The sequence below is a fragment of the Daucus carota genome, chromosome 9 (assembly GCF_001625215.2).
Source record: "Daucus carota subsp. sativus chromosome 9, DH1 v3.0, whole genome shotgun sequence".
In the NCBI taxonomy this organism is placed as follows: Eukaryota; Viridiplantae; Streptophyta; class Magnoliopsida; order Apiales; family Apiaceae; genus Daucus; species Daucus carota.
Genome location: NC_030389.2, coordinates 41,706,388 through 41,728,311, shown reverse-complemented (window position 1 = coordinate 41,728,311; position 21,924 = coordinate 41,706,388). Strand labels below are relative to the sequence as shown.

The 21,924-nt window shown below is 32.3% G+C and overlaps 2 protein-coding genes across 5 annotated transcripts; one reads left to right on the top strand and one right to left on the bottom strand.

Moving 5' to 3' along the window:
• Window positions 1-241: 241 nt before the first annotated feature.
• Window positions 242-20,214, top strand: LOC108202658 (large ribosomal subunit protein eL14). Of its 2 annotated transcripts, XM_064084315.1 has the most exons (6): window positions 242-381; window positions 468-569; window positions 2,046-2,175; window positions 2,262-2,374; window positions 2,489-2,557; window positions 20,205-20,214. In XM_064084315.1, exons 1-5 carry the CDS (start codon window positions 379-381, stop codon window positions 2,540-2,542), a joined length of 402 nt encoding a protein of 133 aa, XP_063940385.1. In that variant the 5' UTR covers window positions 242-378; the 3' UTR covers window positions 2,543-2,557; window positions 20,205-20,214. The 2 variants fall into 2 exon arrangements, with proteins under 2 accessions (XP_063940385.1, XP_017226641.1); XM_017371152.2 differs by lacking the exon at window positions 20,205-20,214 and having other exon boundaries at window positions 2,489-2,725.
• On the bottom strand, window positions 8,650-18,810 carry LOC108202657 (uncharacterized). 3 transcript variants are annotated; one of them, XM_017371151.2, is made up of 15 exons: window positions 18,655-18,810; window positions 18,524-18,568; window positions 17,479-17,772; window positions 14,705-14,879; window positions 13,457-13,540; window positions 13,133-13,374; window positions 12,670-12,889; window positions 12,007-12,086; window positions 11,833-11,917; window positions 10,932-11,063; window positions 10,737-10,850; window positions 10,609-10,656; window positions 9,452-9,536; window positions 9,226-9,282; window positions 8,650-9,090 (listed from the first exon to the last, which is right to left on the bottom strand). In XM_017371151.2, the coding sequence occupies exons 3-15, from the start codon at window positions 17,694-17,696 to the stop codon at window positions 8,990-8,992; spliced, it is 1,641 nt and encodes a 546-aa protein (XP_017226640.1). In that variant the 5' UTR covers window positions 17,697-17,772; window positions 18,524-18,568; window positions 18,655-18,810; the 3' UTR covers window positions 8,650-8,989. The 3 variants fall into 3 exon arrangements, with proteins under 3 accessions (XP_017226640.1, XP_063940384.1, XP_063940383.1); XM_064084314.1 differs by having other exon boundaries at window positions 17,479-17,759; XM_064084313.1 differs by having other exon boundaries at window positions 17,479-17,708.
• Window positions 20,215-21,924: the final 1,710 nt, after the last annotated feature.

Below are 21,924 nucleotides of genomic sequence, written 5' to 3'. Positions count from 1 at the left end.
AAACTCTATCCATTTTTATTTGATTTATTGATCTTTTTAACATTAAATTTACATCACTTACCACTCAATATATACACGGTGGATGGATCAACTACATCTAATCTGAGAATTATTATTATAAAAAATTTGATTCTAAAATATTCCAATATTTATATAGATGATTGTATTTTATTTTCCGGGATATTTTTAAAATTTTCTGCACCAACCTTTTGAAAATTCTATCTCGCAAAAAAATTGGTTGGGCCCAACAGAGCCCAAAGCCAGTACTGGACCAGAGCAGTAAACTGACATGACGAGCTTATAAAAATTATATATACGCATTTGTAAAAATACAAAACCCTAAATCTCATCAAGCGCCGCACTCTCTTGAAAGCAATCATGGTGAGTAATCTCATGTTTTTATATCTATATGTATACATGAATTTGTGTATGTGTGTATATATTGATTAGTGTAAGTGTGATTGTAGCCGTTCAAGCGTTACGTTGAGATCGGGAGAGTTGCGCTGGTGAACTATGGCAAAGATTACGGCAAGCTCGTTGTTATTGTGGATGTTATTGACCAGAACAGAGTATGTGCTCTTACTCGTTCTGTTCAATTTTTCATCGTCATTTTGCTTTATTACGTTTTATTACGTTTCGTAATAAAGCAAAATGAGGATATTTAAATTTGTCTGGTGATGATCGTTGAAAATTTTATGAGGAACTTGATTGTTGACCTTAATATTAAATTAAGGTCAGGTTTAAAATTATTCGGTTAGAAGAATGAAATAAGACAATATGTGAGAATGTGATAAAAAAAATTAGTCTATCGGAATTTAATTATTCGCTCATTTTGTACTTCCATATATGTGTACATATGTATTGATCATATATTTGATGTATTGATAGAATGATGAAATCCTTGTGCAAAAGTAGCATCATTATTTGGTGCAGTGAGCAGCACATTCCACACGAGATTTCTGACAATCTTTTCTGAATATTTTTGGGGGAATGTTTTATCTTTGTTAATGAATGGTTCAGCTATGAATAATGGTGTCAGTCATTTTGGATAGCTATTGGCACAAGTATAATCTTCGGATCTGTAAATTTCATATTTGTGGTGGTAAGTCAAGTAACTCTTTCAAATCATAGGCTTCTGAATAGAGGTTGTTAATGTTTTATGGATTATTTTTACTTGACTCATATGTTACAATCACTAATCCGACTCTTCATTTTCCCTCGGATACCCATGTTAGACTTGTATTTTAGGCCTAAAACATGTGTATCCATCTTAGAGACTTCCTATCCAAATCTAGGTATTTAAGTTATCATTAGGTTAGAGCAAGTCCAATAGGTGTGCTAAATCAAGTTGCTAGTGATGTGCTAAATCACTAGCACAAGCCTCCCCTTCCCTATTTTTAGAATATGCTAGCCACTTCTAAACTATTCTTATCATTAAAATATTCATTTCCCTCTCTCCTCCACATCATTTCCCTCTCTTTTTTCCTCTTTCCCTCTTTTTTAATATTATTATAATAATAGGGAATGGATATAGGGAGTACTATTGGAGCTCATGTACTAAATCTTGTGCTAAATCACTAAGACATATTATTTTATAATATTTTTAGGGAACTTTTTAGCATAGTGTTGGACTTGCTCTTAGAGTTCTGCGAAGAGGATTTTCTTTTGAGTTCTGCTAAATTGACTGTGATTCTGTGTCATTATTTCACTTAAGAGATAAGAGATTAATTAATCTCTTGGGTATAGGGTAGAATTTTGGTGGAACACTTTTCTACTGCAGGGCATAATAACTATTGCAATTAATCTAATAGTGGCCAGCAGCCATATAAGCTCAATTTGACACAAAAATTGTTACAAGTACTTTACATTAACAAAATGTTTCTTGTCTGTTGTTTTACTTTACTGTAACGTGAAGTAAATTATTGATATATGATATTTGATTCTTATGAACAATTTTCGTTTTTGGACTACTTCATAAGTTATTATTATGTCTTAAATTTACAAGTTTCTGAAGTCTGAATTGATGGTGCTTTTTCATTTGTCAGGCTCTTGTGGATGCACCCGATATGGTGAGAGGCCAAATGAACTTTAAAAGGCTCACACTAACAGATATCACAATTGAAATCAGTAGGACACCTAAGAAGAAGGACCTGGTTAAAGCAATGGAGGCTGCAGGTAAACCTACTATCAAGCTATAAAGCACATTTGTGTGTAATATATAATGCTGTGGAGTGGATATAATTGTTTTAAAATTATATCAGATGTTAAGAATAAGTGGGAGAACAGCTCCTGGGGAAGAAAGTTTATTGTTCAGAAACGCAGGGCAGCCCTTAATGACTTCGATAGGTTCAAGCTTATGTTGGCGAAAATCAAGGTTTGTTCTAGAATCCTGTGGTCTACTTGTATCATCCATCAATATAGCCTATGCTTCTAACAAATATCAGTTGGACCTTTAGCTAATCCGTGTACTTAAATGATGCATTTACAGAAGGCTAGTTTGGTCAGGGAAGAACTCGCAAAGCTAAAGAAGGCTGCAGCATAAGGCATTAGGATGATTGCAACAATTTTATTATGAATTTTTCTAATTCTTATTTATCAATACTTCATCAATTAAAGTTGTTGCTTTGCCCTATTATGTACTTTTCTTTGGTTGGGGCAAGGTATTTCGGACTTCGTATATCTTTACCTTTCATGTGTTACCTCCAAGTGAGGTGTTTACTACCTAGCTTAAGTGTTTACCCACAAGATTCAGATTGATCCACCGAAGGGTTCCTTACTAGAATACCAAATATAGAGAGGTTTGAACTTGCTTTATAAATCATGACCAGGAAACAATATATTGAGCGAAAACTGGCTTTTGAACTAGGTAATAAAATTGTGCTTGAAGTCCAACTGGCATGTGCAGATAGGCAACGTCAGCGTCTGGGTGGAGAAGAATTCTTATAGTGCTAGGAACTGGCTGTAAATTTTTAGAATTGAGATGGGGTGGAATCCTAAAAATGGAAATTTGTACGAGTAGATCTAATAATCTCAATCCTCGTTGACGTTGGTTTTTATCCCAATTTGTATATAAACATGGTAAAAACATACCACAAGAATTTGTATATAAACCTGGTAAAAATAGGTTAATTGCTTGTTCGACTCGATTGTCAGTGAGATGACGTATGACTTTTTATTATTAGATGAACACATTTGTTTCCAAAAAAATATGATAAAAACATTTTCCTTGTCTCACTCATTTTTTTGTAATTTTCATTTTTGGGATGTCTCATCTATTTTTTTATATTTTAAAATTTATCAAAAATAGTCAATGGGTTCCATCATTTACCCACTTTTTCTCTTTTTTCATGTTACTTTTACTCCATTATCTCTCTTTTATACATTAAAAACTAGCATAAAAGCCCGTGCGAGGCACGGGCCTCTAGTTTATGTCGTGTTTTAAATAATATTGACATGTTATCATATTGTTTCGAGCAACTTAATAGCAAATATGAAAATTATTAAATTATTTCACCTAACATAACATGATTTTGATGAAAACTTGTTCTTGATATGTTGAATTACGATATCCTAAATCGTCATTAGAAGAATATGTGGGGCGTGCATTATTTTACATTAATTTCTTCTTTTTTGAGCGTAGATTTGGCGTCATAGTTTATAATATCGGCTTGTTGTTAAATCTTAATTTTTTATAATTAGTTTTCTAAGCTTGATGATTAAGACTTTTAATGATTTTTCATGCAATTGTTATAAACCAAATCTCAAACAATGATTTCCTGGAATTTGAAATAGCAAAAACAGAGTAGATATAAGTCACACCCCATAAAGTTCACAAAGACATGAAATATTTAGCCCAAATAGTTGTGTATTTATTTTTTTAGCTTGGTGCAAACTTAAAATTTTAAATATTTTGACATTCGTATTTGTTAGGGGTGAATAATGTAGCATATCATGTTCATTTGTTAAAGATTAATTCAAGTTCTAGTTCCGTTTAATCAGATATTAGTTTTCACTGTATCGCGTCAGATTATCCGGTTCAAAATTAATTATATTTTTTTAGATTAACTTGTAAATGATTAGTTAATTTAATTGTAGTTTGAATCATTTTATTTAACTGGTATGTTATATATTGATCGATGACATATTAAAAATTATAGTTTTAAGACTTTAATATATATAGCTTATTTCTCTGTGTTATTTTATTTTAACCAAGTAATTTATTTATTTTTTGAAAATAAATCAAGTAAAATTTATAACCAATTCTTTTTAGTAGGTATCGTAAACGTTTTCTATTATTATCTGATTGACTTTTGATTAACAATATAAAATTTTCCTAAAAGCAACTTTATATCACATATTATGACACCAAATTTAGATACATATTATGACACCAAATTACATCATTTAGATACATATTATGACACCAAATTTGATGTCTTTGACATTATTCTTATATCTATATTTTTTAAAAACAGATTTAGTTACACGTCCAATTCTGAATTCATAAGTTTAAGATAAAAAATATTCTAAATAAGAATATTCTTTTAGTTACCTTATTTAGTGTTCTCCAAAATATTGTAATCTCCTTATAAATTACCTTTTATAATAAAAATTTAATATGACACAGTCCATGTTGAAAGCCCATCAACCTTTTGTTTCAAATATGCTCACTGAAATCTTAGTTTTGGAGCTTATTTCTCGCATTCATTACTTAAAATTCTATAATATCGTATCAGTACTCGTTTAAACTATTATTTAGATTTGAATTTGTTCATTTTTATTCGGATATGAATTATATCTATTTTTAGAAAGTGGAATCATGATTCGAGCCCTATTATTCAGATTCTTTTTCAATATATGAGATTTAGCTGAAATAATAACTTATCTTAAATAAATAAGATATTGAAAAGAATATAAATATAATAGTTTTAATGGATGTGGTTAATGCTTTTGAATAACATGTTGATTGTCTGTGTAGCTCAAGTGGTTTGAGTGGTGCACATGAATTAGAGAGGTCTTGGGTTCAATTCTTGTCCAAAACATTAGGTTCGGAGTTAGGTTCAGGTTGGAGCGAGCTAATTTATTTGCTCAGGAGGGAGGCTTAACACGAACCTGCTATTATATATATAAGTAGATAAGTAGATTAATGGCTTCCACTAGTACACCTATTTTTCTTTATCTTTTCCACTATTTTACTCACTTTTCTTCTCTCTTTTTTCCCACTAGTTTAAACATATTTTTTAACTTCCGTACCCACACCAAACACCAAACACCAAATGTAAAGTTTACGACGGAGGGAGTACTATCAGCTTTCTGGTATGGTAAGATAATAACACTGCTAGCGAGTAACGACTCACCTCGTGTAATCAAACCTTCTCGCTCGTTACTATCACTCCTCGTAAAAGGCCTCTCATCATGTTTTAGAGTTGCTAAAACTTTGGCCTTATTAGTTACTTCTCTCTCTATATACATGTTTAGGTTGTATTCATTTGGATGTAATGGAATGGAGGGAGAATGGAATGAAGTTGCTGATAAGAGAAAATATTAATAATTCTAATTCCTTTGATCGTTCCATTGCTACTATTTAACTAGAACTTCAACCCACATGTTTTGGAAGGAATGCTTATTTCATTTCTACATCATGTTTCCTCACAATTTTTATCACAAGAAATTTAAAGTCATTTGTATTTAGTCACTATTATCTCATACTTTATTTTTTCTCAATATAATTTTTTATTTCATTCACCCCACAGTTCCATTTCATCTAAGTGAACACAGCCTTAGGTTGTGTTCACTTGAATGAATGGAATTGAGAGAGAATGAAATACATTTTATACTTTAAAATGATGTTGTTTTAGAGAAAATATTTATAATTTTTTATTCCATCAATCATTCTAGCTAGAATTTCAACGCATATATTTCGGAATGAATGCTCATTTCATTTCTACATAATATTTCCTTACAATCTTTATCACAGAATTTAAACTCATTTATATTTAGTCAATATTATCTCATACTTTGTTCATTCTCCCTGAACTTCTATACTCCCTCCGTCTCTAAATACTTTTCATGTTTGTACTTTTCACGTTTGCCAACACACACTTTTAATCGTTAATATCTTTCATTTCGTAGTAGCATTAAATATAAAAACTTCACCGTATTAAAGTACTCGTGAATACGAATCTAACAAAATCACTCATGATTATATTTAGTTTTATAGATTAGATGTAAATTAGTAATTTGTGTCATGTTATGAACAGTACCAACATCACAAACAGGAAAAGAAAAAAGAAACGGAGGGAGTATAATTTTTCATTTCATTCTTCTCTCATTCCGTTCTATTCCATTCAAGTGCAGTCTGGCTGTATTCACTTGAATGGACAACAGTGATAAATAGGCTGAAATACAACTTTAAAAAAAATACTCATTTCAAACAATGTTTAGACAATGGCCAGTGACAATGGAAGATTAGACGATGGTCAGTGAAATTACCTCCAGTCCACAGGATGTGTAGATATATCCCGGCACATTGTTGGACAAAATAACAATGGTTCCCGCATTCATCACCGAGCAGCTAGAAGAATCGGCATGAAAGAAGATATAACATCAGTCACTTTCATTCAGCTGATCAGTAAGAGCATCTCCAATGGGAGGTGCCAAGAAGGGCGCCAATGTCATGTGGCATGACATGGATCGGCACTCTCGTTAGCATCCCTATTGAAGATGTTGTGGTGTTATTGAAGTGCCAAGTGAGTTGGCATGGATGCCAAAAGTTGGCAACCCATAAAGTAGGATGTCAACTTCATTTGTGGTCCCAATAATACATAAAATATAGATTTATGGTCTCAATAATACATAAAATATTATTTCTCTATTAATAAAGTTGCATCTTGGAGTGCCAACCATTGGAGTGTATTTTAAAAGAAGGATGCTAAAAATGATTTGAAAGAGTGTGAAAATAAAAAATAATATTTTGAATTATGTGTCAAAATTAGCAACCGTTGAAGGGTGCCAACCATTGGAGATGCTCTAAGGGGTCATTTGTTTACTCCTTAATGAAGCCTAAGAGCATTCACATCTGACCCCCAATCCCCAACCCAAAAAACTTACTAAAAATAGTAATCCCTCAAAAAATTTTACAAGTTTTTAAAAGATTTTTCCATCCCATTCCTCATATTCAATCTCTATCCCCATAAAAGTATAAGATAAGACTTGATATTTAATAAAATAATAATAAAATGATAATGAAATGGAGGATGAATAGTGTATGAAGGATGAATAGTGAAACCCCAAATATGGGGATTTATTTCTAGTCCCCAAAACCAAACCCTATTTTGGGGTTCCGGATGTAGACTGTATTTTTACAAAAGTTAGTAGATTTCTTTAAATTATGGGGATGGGGTTGGATTTGGGGGTTCAAATGTGAATGCTCTAAGGAAGCTGAAAGGAAATTATATTAACAAATCAGCTTGGTCAGATCATTTGACAACTTTTTTGAACTTGATTAATGATTCATCTGGAGCTCGGTCAGATTGGTCCGAATTCAGCTTCCGCTTATTCAGATCATAGATTCAAAGATGGTGTCCGCTATGTTTCTTGCTCCAAGTTCAATTTGCCTGAAGCGCTGAATCAACAATGCTCTAATTATTTCGAGTCAATTGTGATTGATGACTAGTAACTTTGTGACCAGATTACATGAACAATGAAGCCTCTAATAACACTGATGGAAGCAGTAGAAATATAGATGTAGTTCATGGCAAAACAAGAACATGTGAGGACTTTCTAATTGGAGACTAATCTACAACTACAGAATCTTCAAATTTGAGATCAATTCATTTTGATCTCTGAAAAGCTTGCTGGTACAGGAAACTTTGGACCATCGCAAAATACATACATAATAATAGCTTTTCCAGCAAATATCACACTAGGTTTAGCTGGAGATCATCTAAAACTTGATGAAACTTCATCAATTTGGGTTCAAGGGGAAAGCAGTAAAGACAAAATTATAGCTGGATTCTGAACAAATTAGCTGCAAGAAAACTAGCATGAAATCAAGAAATCATCATCATAACTACCAGAACAAGCTAGTGAAATATGTTAGGAAAAACAATGTCAGACTGCTAAACGACAGACTTCCGTGTCTTGCCTGATAATCTCCTTCCCTTCACAAAACATCAGCATATTCTGCAAAGATTAGAACAGTAAATAAAGTACGGGCATCAGGTATCAGGTATCAGATTGGTGCACATCTCCCTTACCATTTGTAAAACTTCAGCACAGATACCATTTCAAGCATATCCTACAAAACTGTTTTCCAAAAAAGATTCTCTTTAATGTTTCTTTCAAGCACCAGCATAATACTGATTAGCAGAATAACCCTTTAATGTTTTTTTCAAGCACTGGCACAATACTGTTTAGCAGCTGGGCAAAACCTAAAACAGGCATAACATGTCATATCTAAAAGAATACCATCAACCGACTAACAATCAAGCCTTCTAATATCATTTATTTAGACCTAAAAGTTTAAAAATCATATTTGACCTACTTCTATCTGTTAATTTTCTAATGAGAGAAGATAGGTTCTCTAATTGTATAACAAAGCACCTGCAAGAAAAGTATCATTAAAGCAAAAAAAAACCACTACCATAATAATCTCCAAAACAAACTGGTGAATTCTGTTGAAAGAAAATAAATATCAAACTGCCCAAAGCCAAACAGCTGTTGTCCACAGTTTTCAACTGATTTAACAGGGCAACAAAATCTTACGATAACTTATGAAACAGAACGAACACACGAACATTTACAGTGAACATGTTACTTGAAACTAAAGCAGGTGAATGACCTGCAAAACCTCATTTCTAAAAACTTTTCACTCCATTTATATACTCAAAAGAAAAACAACCTATCAGAATCTTGTGTTCAGTTGACTTTGTTTGCTTAACTATATTCGCTTGGCTGTAGTTATAAACAATTTTGGTATAGATGCATCTCAAGCAGATCCATCCTGCTTCGAGACCTCGAGTTGGGTAGGTAGGAGGCTTAAAAAGCTTCCTTGAGCAGGTGGCGGTGACGCAGAATCCCACTCCTCGTCTGTAAAATATTTCCTCATATTAGAATATTATAAATTCACAACACCACACTAAATGGTAGGGTTTGATAATGCTTTAACTACAGTATTCAGTCAAGGTAGATTATGAATGATGGACAGTTGGGAAGATATCTTACTAAATAGTGACTTCACGGTCGGCCTCTTGGTTTTTGGGGTTTTCTTTTTCAATTCAGCTGAAAAGATGCAAGTAATCAAAGTTATAGGCATTATCACCCAATATTGAAGGGTAAAGGTAAAATTACAAATAATCGCAGATATCTAAAACTAATAATGCATTACTAGCAATAACCATTCTGTATACTAGGCCGGAAAAAGGTAAAAAGCTCAAGTAGGTTTACGTACAGATGCCAGGCAATTCATGATCCTTTACAATTTCAAAGTTCTTATATGTGTAGCCCATAAAATTGACATCCTTAGATGAGAGCATCTGCAGAAGATATGAAAAGATGAGAAGTTAAAACGCAGCGCTATGTTTTATCAACTTTCAGTAATCATGTCATAAAACAATATAAAATGAGGAAGATCCCACTCAGCTAAAAAGTAGTTTGACACAACTATCCGCTTGGTTCCTGAGCCTCTAGTCCAATCAAATAAAGCTAACAATTTTACTCAGAGTACCATTATACACACTCAGTTCTGAAGGGAATTCCAGCAGTGATCCTCCTTGTTTTCAAAATTTTAAATGACCCTCGAAGGACTGTTTTGGGAAAATCTAAAGAGAATTAGAGCACCACAATAGTTCCCAAGGTATATGGTTCCTTACCTCTCATAATTCTGCAGAGTTTAGAATTGTTAAAAAAAAATGGACTAATGGTATTTTGTACCTTTTGGTCTTCTATGCCGAACTAGCATAGTAAAGTTGCCTGTGTTCTCTCTATTACCAAGAGCATCACATTCTGTCTAATAACCAGTACTTCAAAACGCAGGAACTACATCGAAGAATTTCAAATGAAATCCAGGTACTAACTTGTATTTTTTAGTGCCTTAGTATTCTTCGATGGCCCATTTGGGAATATGTATTTGATCACAGCTTTTTTTGAAGATCAAGGAGAAAATAGGACAAATGACATGTTTGGATAAACAAAAGAAGTAGAATGTGGATTTTATTTAAAATCCAAGACACACCAAAACTAGTATAAACTTTAGAATTTGAAATGACAACTCAAATCATGTCGTTTGAACTGAATTACATGTTCTCAGACACAATCCAACTGAATTCATAGGTGGATTTACCTCAAGGGCTATGGCCCAGTATGGCTATAGGCTCTAGAATTTAAACCTATTTATATGTAATATTATAGGTTGCCTAACACAAAAAAGTAAAACTTGTGTCTAGAGTTCATTCAGGATTACTTTATATATATATATATATATATATATATATATATATATATATATATATATAATTCTTACAAAATTTCACATACAAAAATATTTTTATATGGATATCATCCGCACAAATTGGAACAGAAAATGCATGTCTAAGTTACATTACAAACCTTCCTCCATGGGCCTGCCTTTGCTGCGGTGGATATTTGAAGTTCTGCCTGCAAGAACAAAGTGAAGCATGAGAAATAAAAGGACCACGGACATGATATACCATTGATATATTAGACAAACTAGTTACCTCTTCAAATTTCTCAAAATTTTGAGTATCCAACTCATCATTAACCTCTGGGATAAAGGCAGCTTTGATTTGATACAGTTTGTCCCACTCGATACCAGCAAACCATGGGTGAGCCTGAAAATAAGTAACTGTCCACGTTATTTTGCCAAGTTGTTTATAATATTTCAGTCTATATGAAATTACACCACATTATACCTTTATTTCATATGCACCTTTCGTACCCAATCTCTTTTCAACATTACATAATAATTTACTAATTAGATCTTTTGCTTCTGGAGACAGTTTAGCTTCTTCCGGAAATTTCAAGTGTGTTCTCCAATTCACTATCTGCATTAATTAGAAAAATAAAATTTGTCAGCAAACCAAGAAGCAGACTTTAAGAAGATTTCAGAGACAGGAAGGATTGGAACTTGGAATTATGTATGCAACTATACACAATTACAATGTCCAATTAATGTGGGAAGAAATCTGATAATTTCAAACATGTAATGATTTTTGGGTCCAAAAAGAACAGATCAAATTAACAAATTTGGAATGCAATATGCTCCATTCTTACATGATAAAAATATAAACTGAAGTTCCAACGACTGGTGGGTCGAGAACTTGATGGCAATCATCTATCTGTATGCTTAAGTACCTCGCCCAGAGGCCAAGACTATGATAAAACGCTCAACCATGTCGAATTGCCAACCCACTATGATGAAGAGGTTGACAATCCAGCAGAGCCATATTTTAGACAGCAACACTAAAAACCACCATAGAGGATGGTATCTTAAGTGGAGTCTCAACAAAGTTTGTAATTGTGTATGCAACTAAATCTTATACATGTACCAGTATATGTTTAGAAACTCTTAATGTCAAAGTACAAGACTTCATATTTTTAAGATGCTGTCTTTTCCAGAATCTTATATGGAATGAAATATATATGGACACACACAGACGCAACTAAAAGGTTACTGTAATAGTTTACCTTGGCATGTTCGAAAACGATGTACGTTCCATAAATAAATAAACAGAAGTGACAAGAGAGTATACAGCAATAGAAAACCCAGATCGGTATAAAGCAAATGACCAAATTTAAAGATATTAATATTACCTTTCTACAAGTAGACATGGGTTCGTCAGAATAAAAAGGAGGATACCCAACAAGCATTTCATACATAATAGCGCCAAGAGACCACCTGAGATTATACAAAACATAATCAATATGATAATCATTAGAAAATTATAACTTCTTACTACAGAAAAAAGGGAAAATTCAGAATCAAACCAATCGCATTCCATTCCATAGCCTTTCTTAAGTAAAACTTCTGGCGCAATGTAATCAGGTGTGCCAACAGTTGAATAAGCCTGCACACAAGAGGGTAAATATTTTCATATAAAAGAAGAAAAAAAAGATATTATTAAAGAAGGCATGATGTTTCATTTGATTGTACAGTGTGTTGCTTTCATGTACAAGGTGAATAATTTGGAAAATTCAGGAGCCAAATATCAAGGTTATTCCAACTAGGTCACCATAGATGACATACATATACATCTATGATTTGCAGGGTGATTTGTAATAGAGGGAAACTAGAAAAAAACAACAAAAGCATAAAGTTTCATCAACACATATCAAGACAGAAACAAGCTATTATAGATATCTCAGGGAAGAGAGTAAAATCATGCCAACTCATCATCTTAAGATGGCAAAAGTTTTATACTTACAGCCAGCAACTGTTATCTTCATTGTTTTATGCTGGATAAAAATATTCAAACTAGCACCACAGCGTGCCATAATCACATATAAGAAAGAAATTCAGGATCAACATGCTTCACAAAAAGCAAAAGTTACACAATTCTGATAAAAATAAAACGTACTGGATATCAATACTTCTATTGATGGTCAATTAAGAATATCTAAAACATAAGTGTGAAATGAGAGGAACCATACAAGCATCCTTCTGTTCCTCTGCCAATGCTGCAGCTGCTCCTGTTGAGTACGTTTAGGTGCTGCAGGACGCCCATCACTTTGAAGAGCCCCACTAAGATTCTTTCCCACAGAAAAATCTTTCTCTTGAAGAATGCTGCAGTCCAGTGGCTTACATAAACCAAAATCTGACAGTTTCATGTGGCCATGTCTATCAAGCAGAAGATTGTCTGGCTTAATATCCCTGTAATAAGCATATGAGCTAGAGAATATTATTTATTTTCACCAATGCCAATGACCTTGTAAAAGATGCCATATTATTAAGAATGCTTGTGGTAAGAACGGAAAAAAGTATGTAGTACAAATAGAATGTGTAGAGCTTCAGTAGTTCATATTATATGAAAGGTTAAAGAGATACTCTACAAGGAAACAAAAGAAGACTGTCTTTTGATAAGCGACTATTATGAGAAGCAAACGAGTAACCGACCTATGAATATAATTGTGTTTATGGATGGATTCGATAGCCAAAACTGTTTCTCCAACATAAAACCTAGCCTCATCTTCCGTTAGCGTATCTTTTCGCATAAGTAAGGTCATCATATCTCCACCAGGAAGATATTCCATTATAAGATAAAGATTCTCTTCATCTTGGAAGGAACAATAGAGTTTGACAATGCAATTGCTGTCAACCTCTGCAAGTAGATTCCTTTCAGCTTTAACATGTTCAACCTATTGAGGGAAATCAGGGAACACAAATTATTAAGGAAATTGACCGGCATATGCGCTATTTTGTTCTTCCAAGAGATTGTACCTGGCCTCTACGAAGCATTTCTGACTTCTTCAGCTTTTTCATGGCATACACATGGCCGGTTGTCTTCTCTTTGCATATCCTGACCTGCATGTCGCAAAAGAAATGAAGAGAAGTGTAATTTAGGGTAAAGAAATTATTATGTATTTTTGATGATAGAACATTAAAGTAGTGATTGTCATCTCATAAAAGGGTTGACCATGCTTCTGTAGAAAAAGAGGAGAGAAGTATAACTTAGGGTAAAAAGTTTGATTTTTTATTATAAAAGATAGTAGTGATAATATTCTTATGAGAGGGTTGTGCATGTATCTGTAGAAGATGAAGGAAAGTTGGGACCAATATGATTTCTCACAAGAGGATTTCTATATAAATGCTCAATTTACAATCATCAACACAGGTTGGTTTAAAAAAAGTTATACTGAGGGGATCATAAGCGGAACAAAAGATAGAAACTTTAACAAAGTGAAGAACAATCAATGATGTTTCATATAGTTCTCTGAGGTTATAAGACAGTCTCTGAGCAACTGAATTGTCTCCCACATAAATGAACAGAATATCACCAGTCATGGCATAAGACAAATTAATAGCTCAGAACATAGTTTTCCTGTTTTATACAGTAAATATTAAAGTTTGAAGAGGTGGCAAGAGGACTAAAGATGTGGCTAAGAAATATACAAGACTTTGGCAGGTTAGTAGAGTAATTTTCAACAATATGCGGAAAGTAGACACGGCTATTTAGTATTTGGGCTTGACTTTTGTTACATTAAAGTATACACAAAAGTACATAGAAGATTTTGTATTGTGTTTACCTTTTATGTGAGGAGCACAACACAACAGTAAAGTACACGAAATAAATAAACAAATATATTTTTTACAAATTATATATTGCTAAAATTTATGTATTTATAAAATTTAAATATTATTCTATCAAATAAAAGAGATTATAACTTTTAAAGTAAAATTAGTAGTATAAAAAAGATTTAAAACCTTTAAGAGAAATATTATATTAATAAAATAATTTTTTTACGAAATTCCATTATCATATTTATTTTTATAATATTCATATGACAGGAAACAACACGAATTGAGGTGGTACATGTAAAAGTGACAGCCAGATCTTGATTTCCATATTATATGCATGTTCGTCAGTGAAACTCAAAAAAGCAAGAATCGGATCCATCCTGAATAAGGCTAGACAACTTTTTACAAGTACATCCATACGGAATGTGGGACAGGAAAACAATATATTACCTCACCAAATGCACCCTTGCCTATCATTGTTAAAGGCTCAAAATCCTCTGCACCCATTTTGTGCCTCTGAAGACGCATGTACTCGGTCTCCTTTTTCTCCAGGTACTTGAGTATGTTGGTCTGCTCTTCTGGGGTGGCCTCAGTATCAGCTAATTTCTTCTCAAGCATATTCCGTCTGCACAAAAGTTCATCAGTCACTAAATTCATCTTATAAGAAACAGACATTATTACGATGCAGTAGCAGGATATTCTAATTCAATTCACAGGCAGCTTGCCTGGACCTTAAACTTAAATTGATATAATTTGCCAAATATGGGAAAGTTAAAGTTGCATTTGTTACTACAAGTAGTTATAGCAGTTAGCCACGTGTACTAAAAACATTTCAAAAACATTTAAATGGAATAAGGGGCAGATCTCATTTGTGCACGACATCTACACCAAGTATGATTTACATGGCTTTTATTATGTTTGACAACGCTTGGTCAGTATGACGTCTGACATGGCAATGATATACTTCAGGTTTCAGTTCTTATCGGTGTGTTACAAATCTTTTTTTAGGCAAGTTTGTAAATTTTGCTTACTTCCGTTATATTTATCTCTACAAATACTGCATCTCTTCATTAGATATAAAAATAGTTTCAAAGCACAATAGTAGTTAGAAGAGTTTCAATTAAAATATTTATATAGTTATCTTAAAGTGTTTTGCTAGCATTTTTAAAAATTTAAAAAAAAAAATTACATATGAACAATGTTTTTCTTATTTCGTTGATAAAATACGGTTTAGTTCTTCGGTAGGGTTAAAAGCATTTAATAGAGATTATAAAGAATTTGTTTAACAATTATCTATAACATTAATTGCATAGAAGCTTTCACTAGCAGTTACTATCATGGTTCTCTAGATTCAAATCTTTTCATCCTTTCTCTGTACTTACCCTCATACGTACTTCACTTATTAGCTCAAAGATTTATTATATGTAGGAAATTAATCTCTCACTTGAGCCTGGACTTGACTGGCTCCAGATAAGGTCCACGATTCAGTAGAGAAAAGTTTAAATGGAATATTTATAATGAGTTTATTACATGAGATTACGAGTTAATATCAAGAAACTAACTTTTTCTTATGTAAGTGAGTTTACAATATAATAATTGAATTTGAATGCGATCACCCTAAAAACATTTATTGTGTCCATGTCGGTATTTAGGGCACACGAACGACACTTATTAGTTATTACTGACAAAAAGACAATAAAAAACTGAGATCTTATATCTGAGATACTTAAGTGAATTCATCACTTGTGAAGACCAAGACCTATATGAGAAAGATGAAAGCAGAAAGACACAACTTCAACAGGACGACTAGGAGTATTAAATAATAAATATATACAAATTCCTTCAGAATACCTGAAGTAAATGATAAAGGTATACAATAAGTTGAACTGCTTTTTCATTGCATATTATCATCTTTCGTTGCAGTACCTTATCATCCTTAACATCGACAAAAAAAATTTACTTACCATTGAACATTATTATTGCTAATGATTCACATGTTGCTTCTTCTCTATTTAAATATTACTCATCAGCTTATAATCACGTTGGATACATTTCAACAAACCCAAAATATTTTTAAGAAAAGGTTTAACACAAAGTGAGCTTTCCCGATATAAAAAAATGAATGTTACAAATTGGTGGCCAGATTTTACCTAATATAGCATTTTGTTAGCAAAAATATTCAAATTTGCAATTTGGCAGCCAGGAACTGTTTATATTTTTCCAAAAGTAGCGGTGGCCACTTTGACCGCCACTTCTTTGAACGGAAGCATTATGTGGCCACCAAATTTCAGGGAAGTAATATATGGCCACTTTATTGCGAATTTTCAAAATCTTGCTCACAAAGTACCACAGCAGTATAGGTTTAGCCATTACTTAGCAATTTACTCAATAGAATTTCTAAACTTCATTCTTTTGGAGATGGAAGCAATCATGAATCATGATCAAGTTTGAAATGTGCACGTGGGTAGACAAGGAAGCATACATTACTTCATGATTCTGTGTTGGTCAATTCTTTCTGAAGATTCAATATGTAAAACAACTGGCAAACACCATTCAAATCAGCAATACACACACACACACACATATATATATACGACACATAAACATTCATATACAAATATAAAACTTATCCACGTCATATAATATGTCAGTAAGCAATTTGAAAAAATCACACTTTAAATGTAGTCAGCATAATATTCTTATTTATTTGTAATAAATTTAGAATTTGTACCTTCAGACCAGCTAGTCGTAATCAAATATACACATTATAATCAGTTCATACATTAGTACAAAGAAAACACGTGATACATATCAACCTAGATACTTGCCAGCATGAAAGCAAGAAAATAGGATCCAGATGTTCAATCGCAAATAGTAAGTCCGCAAATATAACCTGAAGTCCTAAACCAATATGAACTGCATTAATTACGCACAAATGCATCATATAATTTATAACCGTTGAGATGTTCCTATATTAAATTATAACTGATCACAAAATAACACAACCTGACTACTAACACAGACTACAATATGTCAGCTAATAAGCTAGCCAGATTAATTAAAAACAGAGTTAATCACACATGCATCGTAAGCTTTCTAAACTTTATTGAGTGTGGTGTGTTTATTGATCCAAAAGGCAACAAGAACAAGTCACAGAATAACACAGACCGAACTACTAATACAAACTACAATGAACAGAATATAATGAAGCACAAAAAACATACCTCTCTCTCCGCTCCTGCAAATTTTTCATTTGTTCCTTGTAATGCTTTTCAATATACTGCTTGGCAGCTGCAACCTTCTGCTTTGTGGCAACAGAAGGTGCTTCTTCCGTTGGTGCATTCGAACCTTCTCTTCCGTTACTTGTGGTTTCATTTCTCCTCGAAGATCTCGCCTTATTTTTCGATCTAAATTTGTTAAACCAACACTTCGTAGCCTCCATATATATATTTGTCTGTCGACCAACACGTTATCTTCAGATCAGCGATCAAATAGCAATTAAGGCCTGTAACTTTAAGCTTTAGAAATGAACCCATTCAGTCACAATCAAATAGGTATCTATAATTAAATAAAGTACAACAACAATTCAGAATATTACCCTTATCAGAAAAATAAAATCACATTTCAATCTGATACGCCCACTGTCTGATAATATTATCACCTCATACAATAAGTCAATAACTATGCAATAATAATAATATAACACAGCTTAACCACCTAACAATTTTAAGTATAAAATCAAGAGAACCCACTACAAACATATACTTTCTTCTGTTGTAATGCATCAAAAATCTGGGTTTTTTCACAAATTAATGGGACAAGTTTTGTTCAATCAATAAACATTCTCAAGAGAACAGAAAGGTGCTAAAAATCTCTTCTAAAAGATACAGACTAAGAAAATACAACCAAAGCAACACACACACACACACACACACATGAAACTGCAATTTTGCACTCAAAAATGAGCTTGCATCCATCTAGCATTCTGCATTACATCCAATCATAAATTCACCAACCCATTACCACATTAATCCCCAAAACCAAACCTTTAAACTAAAATCAAGCGAAAAAACTCTAGATCAAACTTAACAACATCAAAAGAACAAACAAACCATCAAACCAAACACCACTCAACAGTCCCACCAGTCCAACAAGCAAAAAACCTCAAAAAGATGCAAACTTTACATCAAGAAACCATTCTTGAAACCCTAAATCAAGAATTAAAGTAGTGGATCAGAACTAAAAATCATAAAGATTAAGAAAAAGTACCAAATGGGTTCGCAGCAGCTGGGTCAGAAAGAGTGATTGCAAACCCTATACACACAAAAAATGCAAAATCTTGAAGTTATACAGTATATAAAATGAGAAACTAGAACACTAAAACGCAAGTAAATTTGTACTTTATTCACACCCTCCACCGGTATTCTCTGCTACTTGAATTTGGAATTTTTCTCTTCTTCTTCACCCTCTTTTTCCTTTCTTTCTCTCTCTCCCCTTTTTATCTCTCTCCTCTCCACTCTCTCTCTCCCCCCTTTTTCTCTCTCCTTGTAATAATTATTTATGTTTTAAATTTATATGCAACTTATATGATTGATTTTTTGGCGAGATAGTACTATAATGTCTCATGATAATCTAGAATTAATGCTGCCAATGTTTGAAATATATTTTTATTTTATTTTTTCCCTTTTGGGTAAAAACAATTTGTTTTTTAGGCTTTTTAGTTCTTCTTGCTAAGTTATAAAATATAGGGAAGAAATTATATTTTTAATAGGCCATATACAAATTTCATAATGTTAAATGATAATAAATGTGGCTTCTCCATAAATAAAATTATAGTAAAATTCGAAATCTAAGGTCAAATAAATTGTGATCTACACTAACAATGCAGATTTGTTGGTTGGGAAAATACATAAGAAAGATCTTACTGATAATTTACAACCTACATTTTATATTTAGGATTGATTTGCTAAGTTATATACTCCCTCCATCCCAAATTAGATGACTCGTTGATTTTGGGCATACAATTTAAAGTTCATTGACCGCATAGATACGTGACTTATTTTTAAAATTTTATTTTTGCAAATAAAAATTAAAATATGAAATTTTCATTTATAAAAAAAAAAATAAAAAAATAAATTTCGGAAGTAGACGGTCAATGCACCTAAAGTTACGTGCTCAAAGTCAACGGATCATCTAATTTGGGATGGAGGTAGTAAATGAAATAGAAGTTGAGGATGTTAGTATCTTTAGTTCTTTACAGATAAAATTAAATCAAATCTGAAATCATTAAATTAGTTACTATTGCGGTCCACATTAATATCATACTCCTATGCAGGATTGGTGCAGGGAAACAAAAACAATAAACCGTGTTTCACCAAGATTTTCATGCTAAAATTTGTAAGATTTAACTACAGTCATGATCTTGATTCTTTTATGAGATTAAGTTTTCAACGTTGCAATAAAAAATTACTCTATCCGTCCCATTTTAACTGCTTTTGACTTTTTTACACGTATTTTAAGATGTTAAAAAAATTACATCCAAACATGATTATTTTTTATAAAATTTATATCAAATAAAAGTTTAGAGTCTAAACTTTTATTTGATATAAGAATTGAAATTTTTTATTGAGTGTAGATATTGTTTTTTTACACCTCAATATACGTGTTAAAAAGTCAAACATCAGTTAAAATGGGACGAAGAGAGTATATGTTAACTATTTTAATTGTTAATATGAATGTCCAGGGAGAGTCTCATCTCATTTAATTGAGATTGTGAGATGTTAGAGTTACGTTATCTCAAATCTTGTATCAATTTTTTTTTAAAATATTGTAATAAATGTATTGATATTTTTATAAAGCGCAGAGAATTCAATAAAATATTGAAATTCAGCTGTTAATTACAATCTTATTATGAAACTGAAAATGAGCTAAACAAATATTCGTCTTGTTTTCAAATTGCTTAATATATAGAATATTTAATTTTTTTAATCTAATAAATATTACAATCATATATTGAGCAATTCAACCTACATAAGTAGTGAACATAATGATGACCTTCACATAAGCATCATCTATAATTAATGTTCGGTATTATCAGTTACATCAACTCATATTGGATTAACAACGGCCTCAAAATATGAACTACCGGAACACATAACAAGTCACACAAAAATCCCAAAACGTAAATTAATACTAACATCCCCAAAAAAATGGGTACAATTAACAACCTTGATAATAAGCACCTGAACAAAAATTAACCTAGAATACAAAATCTTGATTTTATTTGGAAAAAACTACTCCCTCAGTCTCCTTCATTTCTATACAATTTCTATTTTGGGATGTCCCATCATTTCTATACATTTCAAAAACACTAACTTTAAATAATTTGAAATATCATTACATCATGTACTTTCTTCCACTATCGCTATTCTATAATAATATAATATAAAACTTTATTACAACCCATACTTTCTTCCATTATCTCAAATCTATTATTTAATATAAGTTGATCTTACCATTTAACCTATTTTTCAATTTTTCATCTAACTTTACTATTTTTTACGCATTTTCTTAGTCTCCGTGTCCCAACCCAATGTGACGGATGGAGTAGTAGATAGAAGAGCAGATGCAAGAGTGAAAGGGTTTAATTAGCGAAGAGGGTGAAGTTTGAAGAGCTAATAAGTGGCGGCAGAAACCTAGTTTTGAAAGTCTGCACAAAACTACAAATCGTGATAAAATATTAGGATATTCAGTTGTCACCAAATAGTTAATTCTAATGACATGATTTATGTGCATACAAGTGGCCTCATTATTATTAATGAGCAATCTGGAGTCGAGTCAGAGTTAGTCACTTCCCTGTAAATACTCGGTCGGTATGAAAGATTTTTAATGTTAATTGAGTGCCGGGTTCTCATTACTCTAGGCCTCTCATTTTCCATTTTTATTGGCATTACTCTTGTGGGATTTCAAAAAAATGGGCTTAATGTGGATTCTCGTCAAGATGGTACGGATCAACCCCTTCTTCTTGCGCCAAAGATCTTACCATTTCCGAAGGAACTGGAGTTCCATCTCTTTAGAGGAAGCAGCGTCATTAATGATAGTTTTTATAGTCGAGAAGATCCATATTTATGCAAGAACTCTGGTCTTAATTGGGATCTCGGAGTAGTTAACCATTCCTATGAATGGGTTGAGAAAGCCATTGTGTTACAGCCGGACCTCAGGAATTGGCAATCCACCGTTAGAGATGGCCTAATTGAAACTGGGGTCTTAAGATCAGAGAAGCAATGCTGCAGAAAAAAAAAATTGTTATTATTATTAATGTGATTGGAACCGATCACAGGTTGTCGACTAGGATTTGAAACATTTTTTTGGGAATATTTAGCATTTTCCGAAATTTAGAATTGTTTTTCAATCATTATTTTCATCTCTAACATATTTTTTTTTTGAAAAAATCTCTAACATATATTTTAGTTTTAGGCAATTTGTTGGTTTTATGTTTTATCCAACCCTAAACAAAATTGTATATATAAAATTTGAACCATAAAATAATGCAACTTTACTTCTATTATAACTATTCAAAATGACATATATTTATTATAATTTAGTTTTCTAATATCTTATATATATACTTACTCTGTCCCTCAAATTCTTATCATTTAGAATGGAGGGTC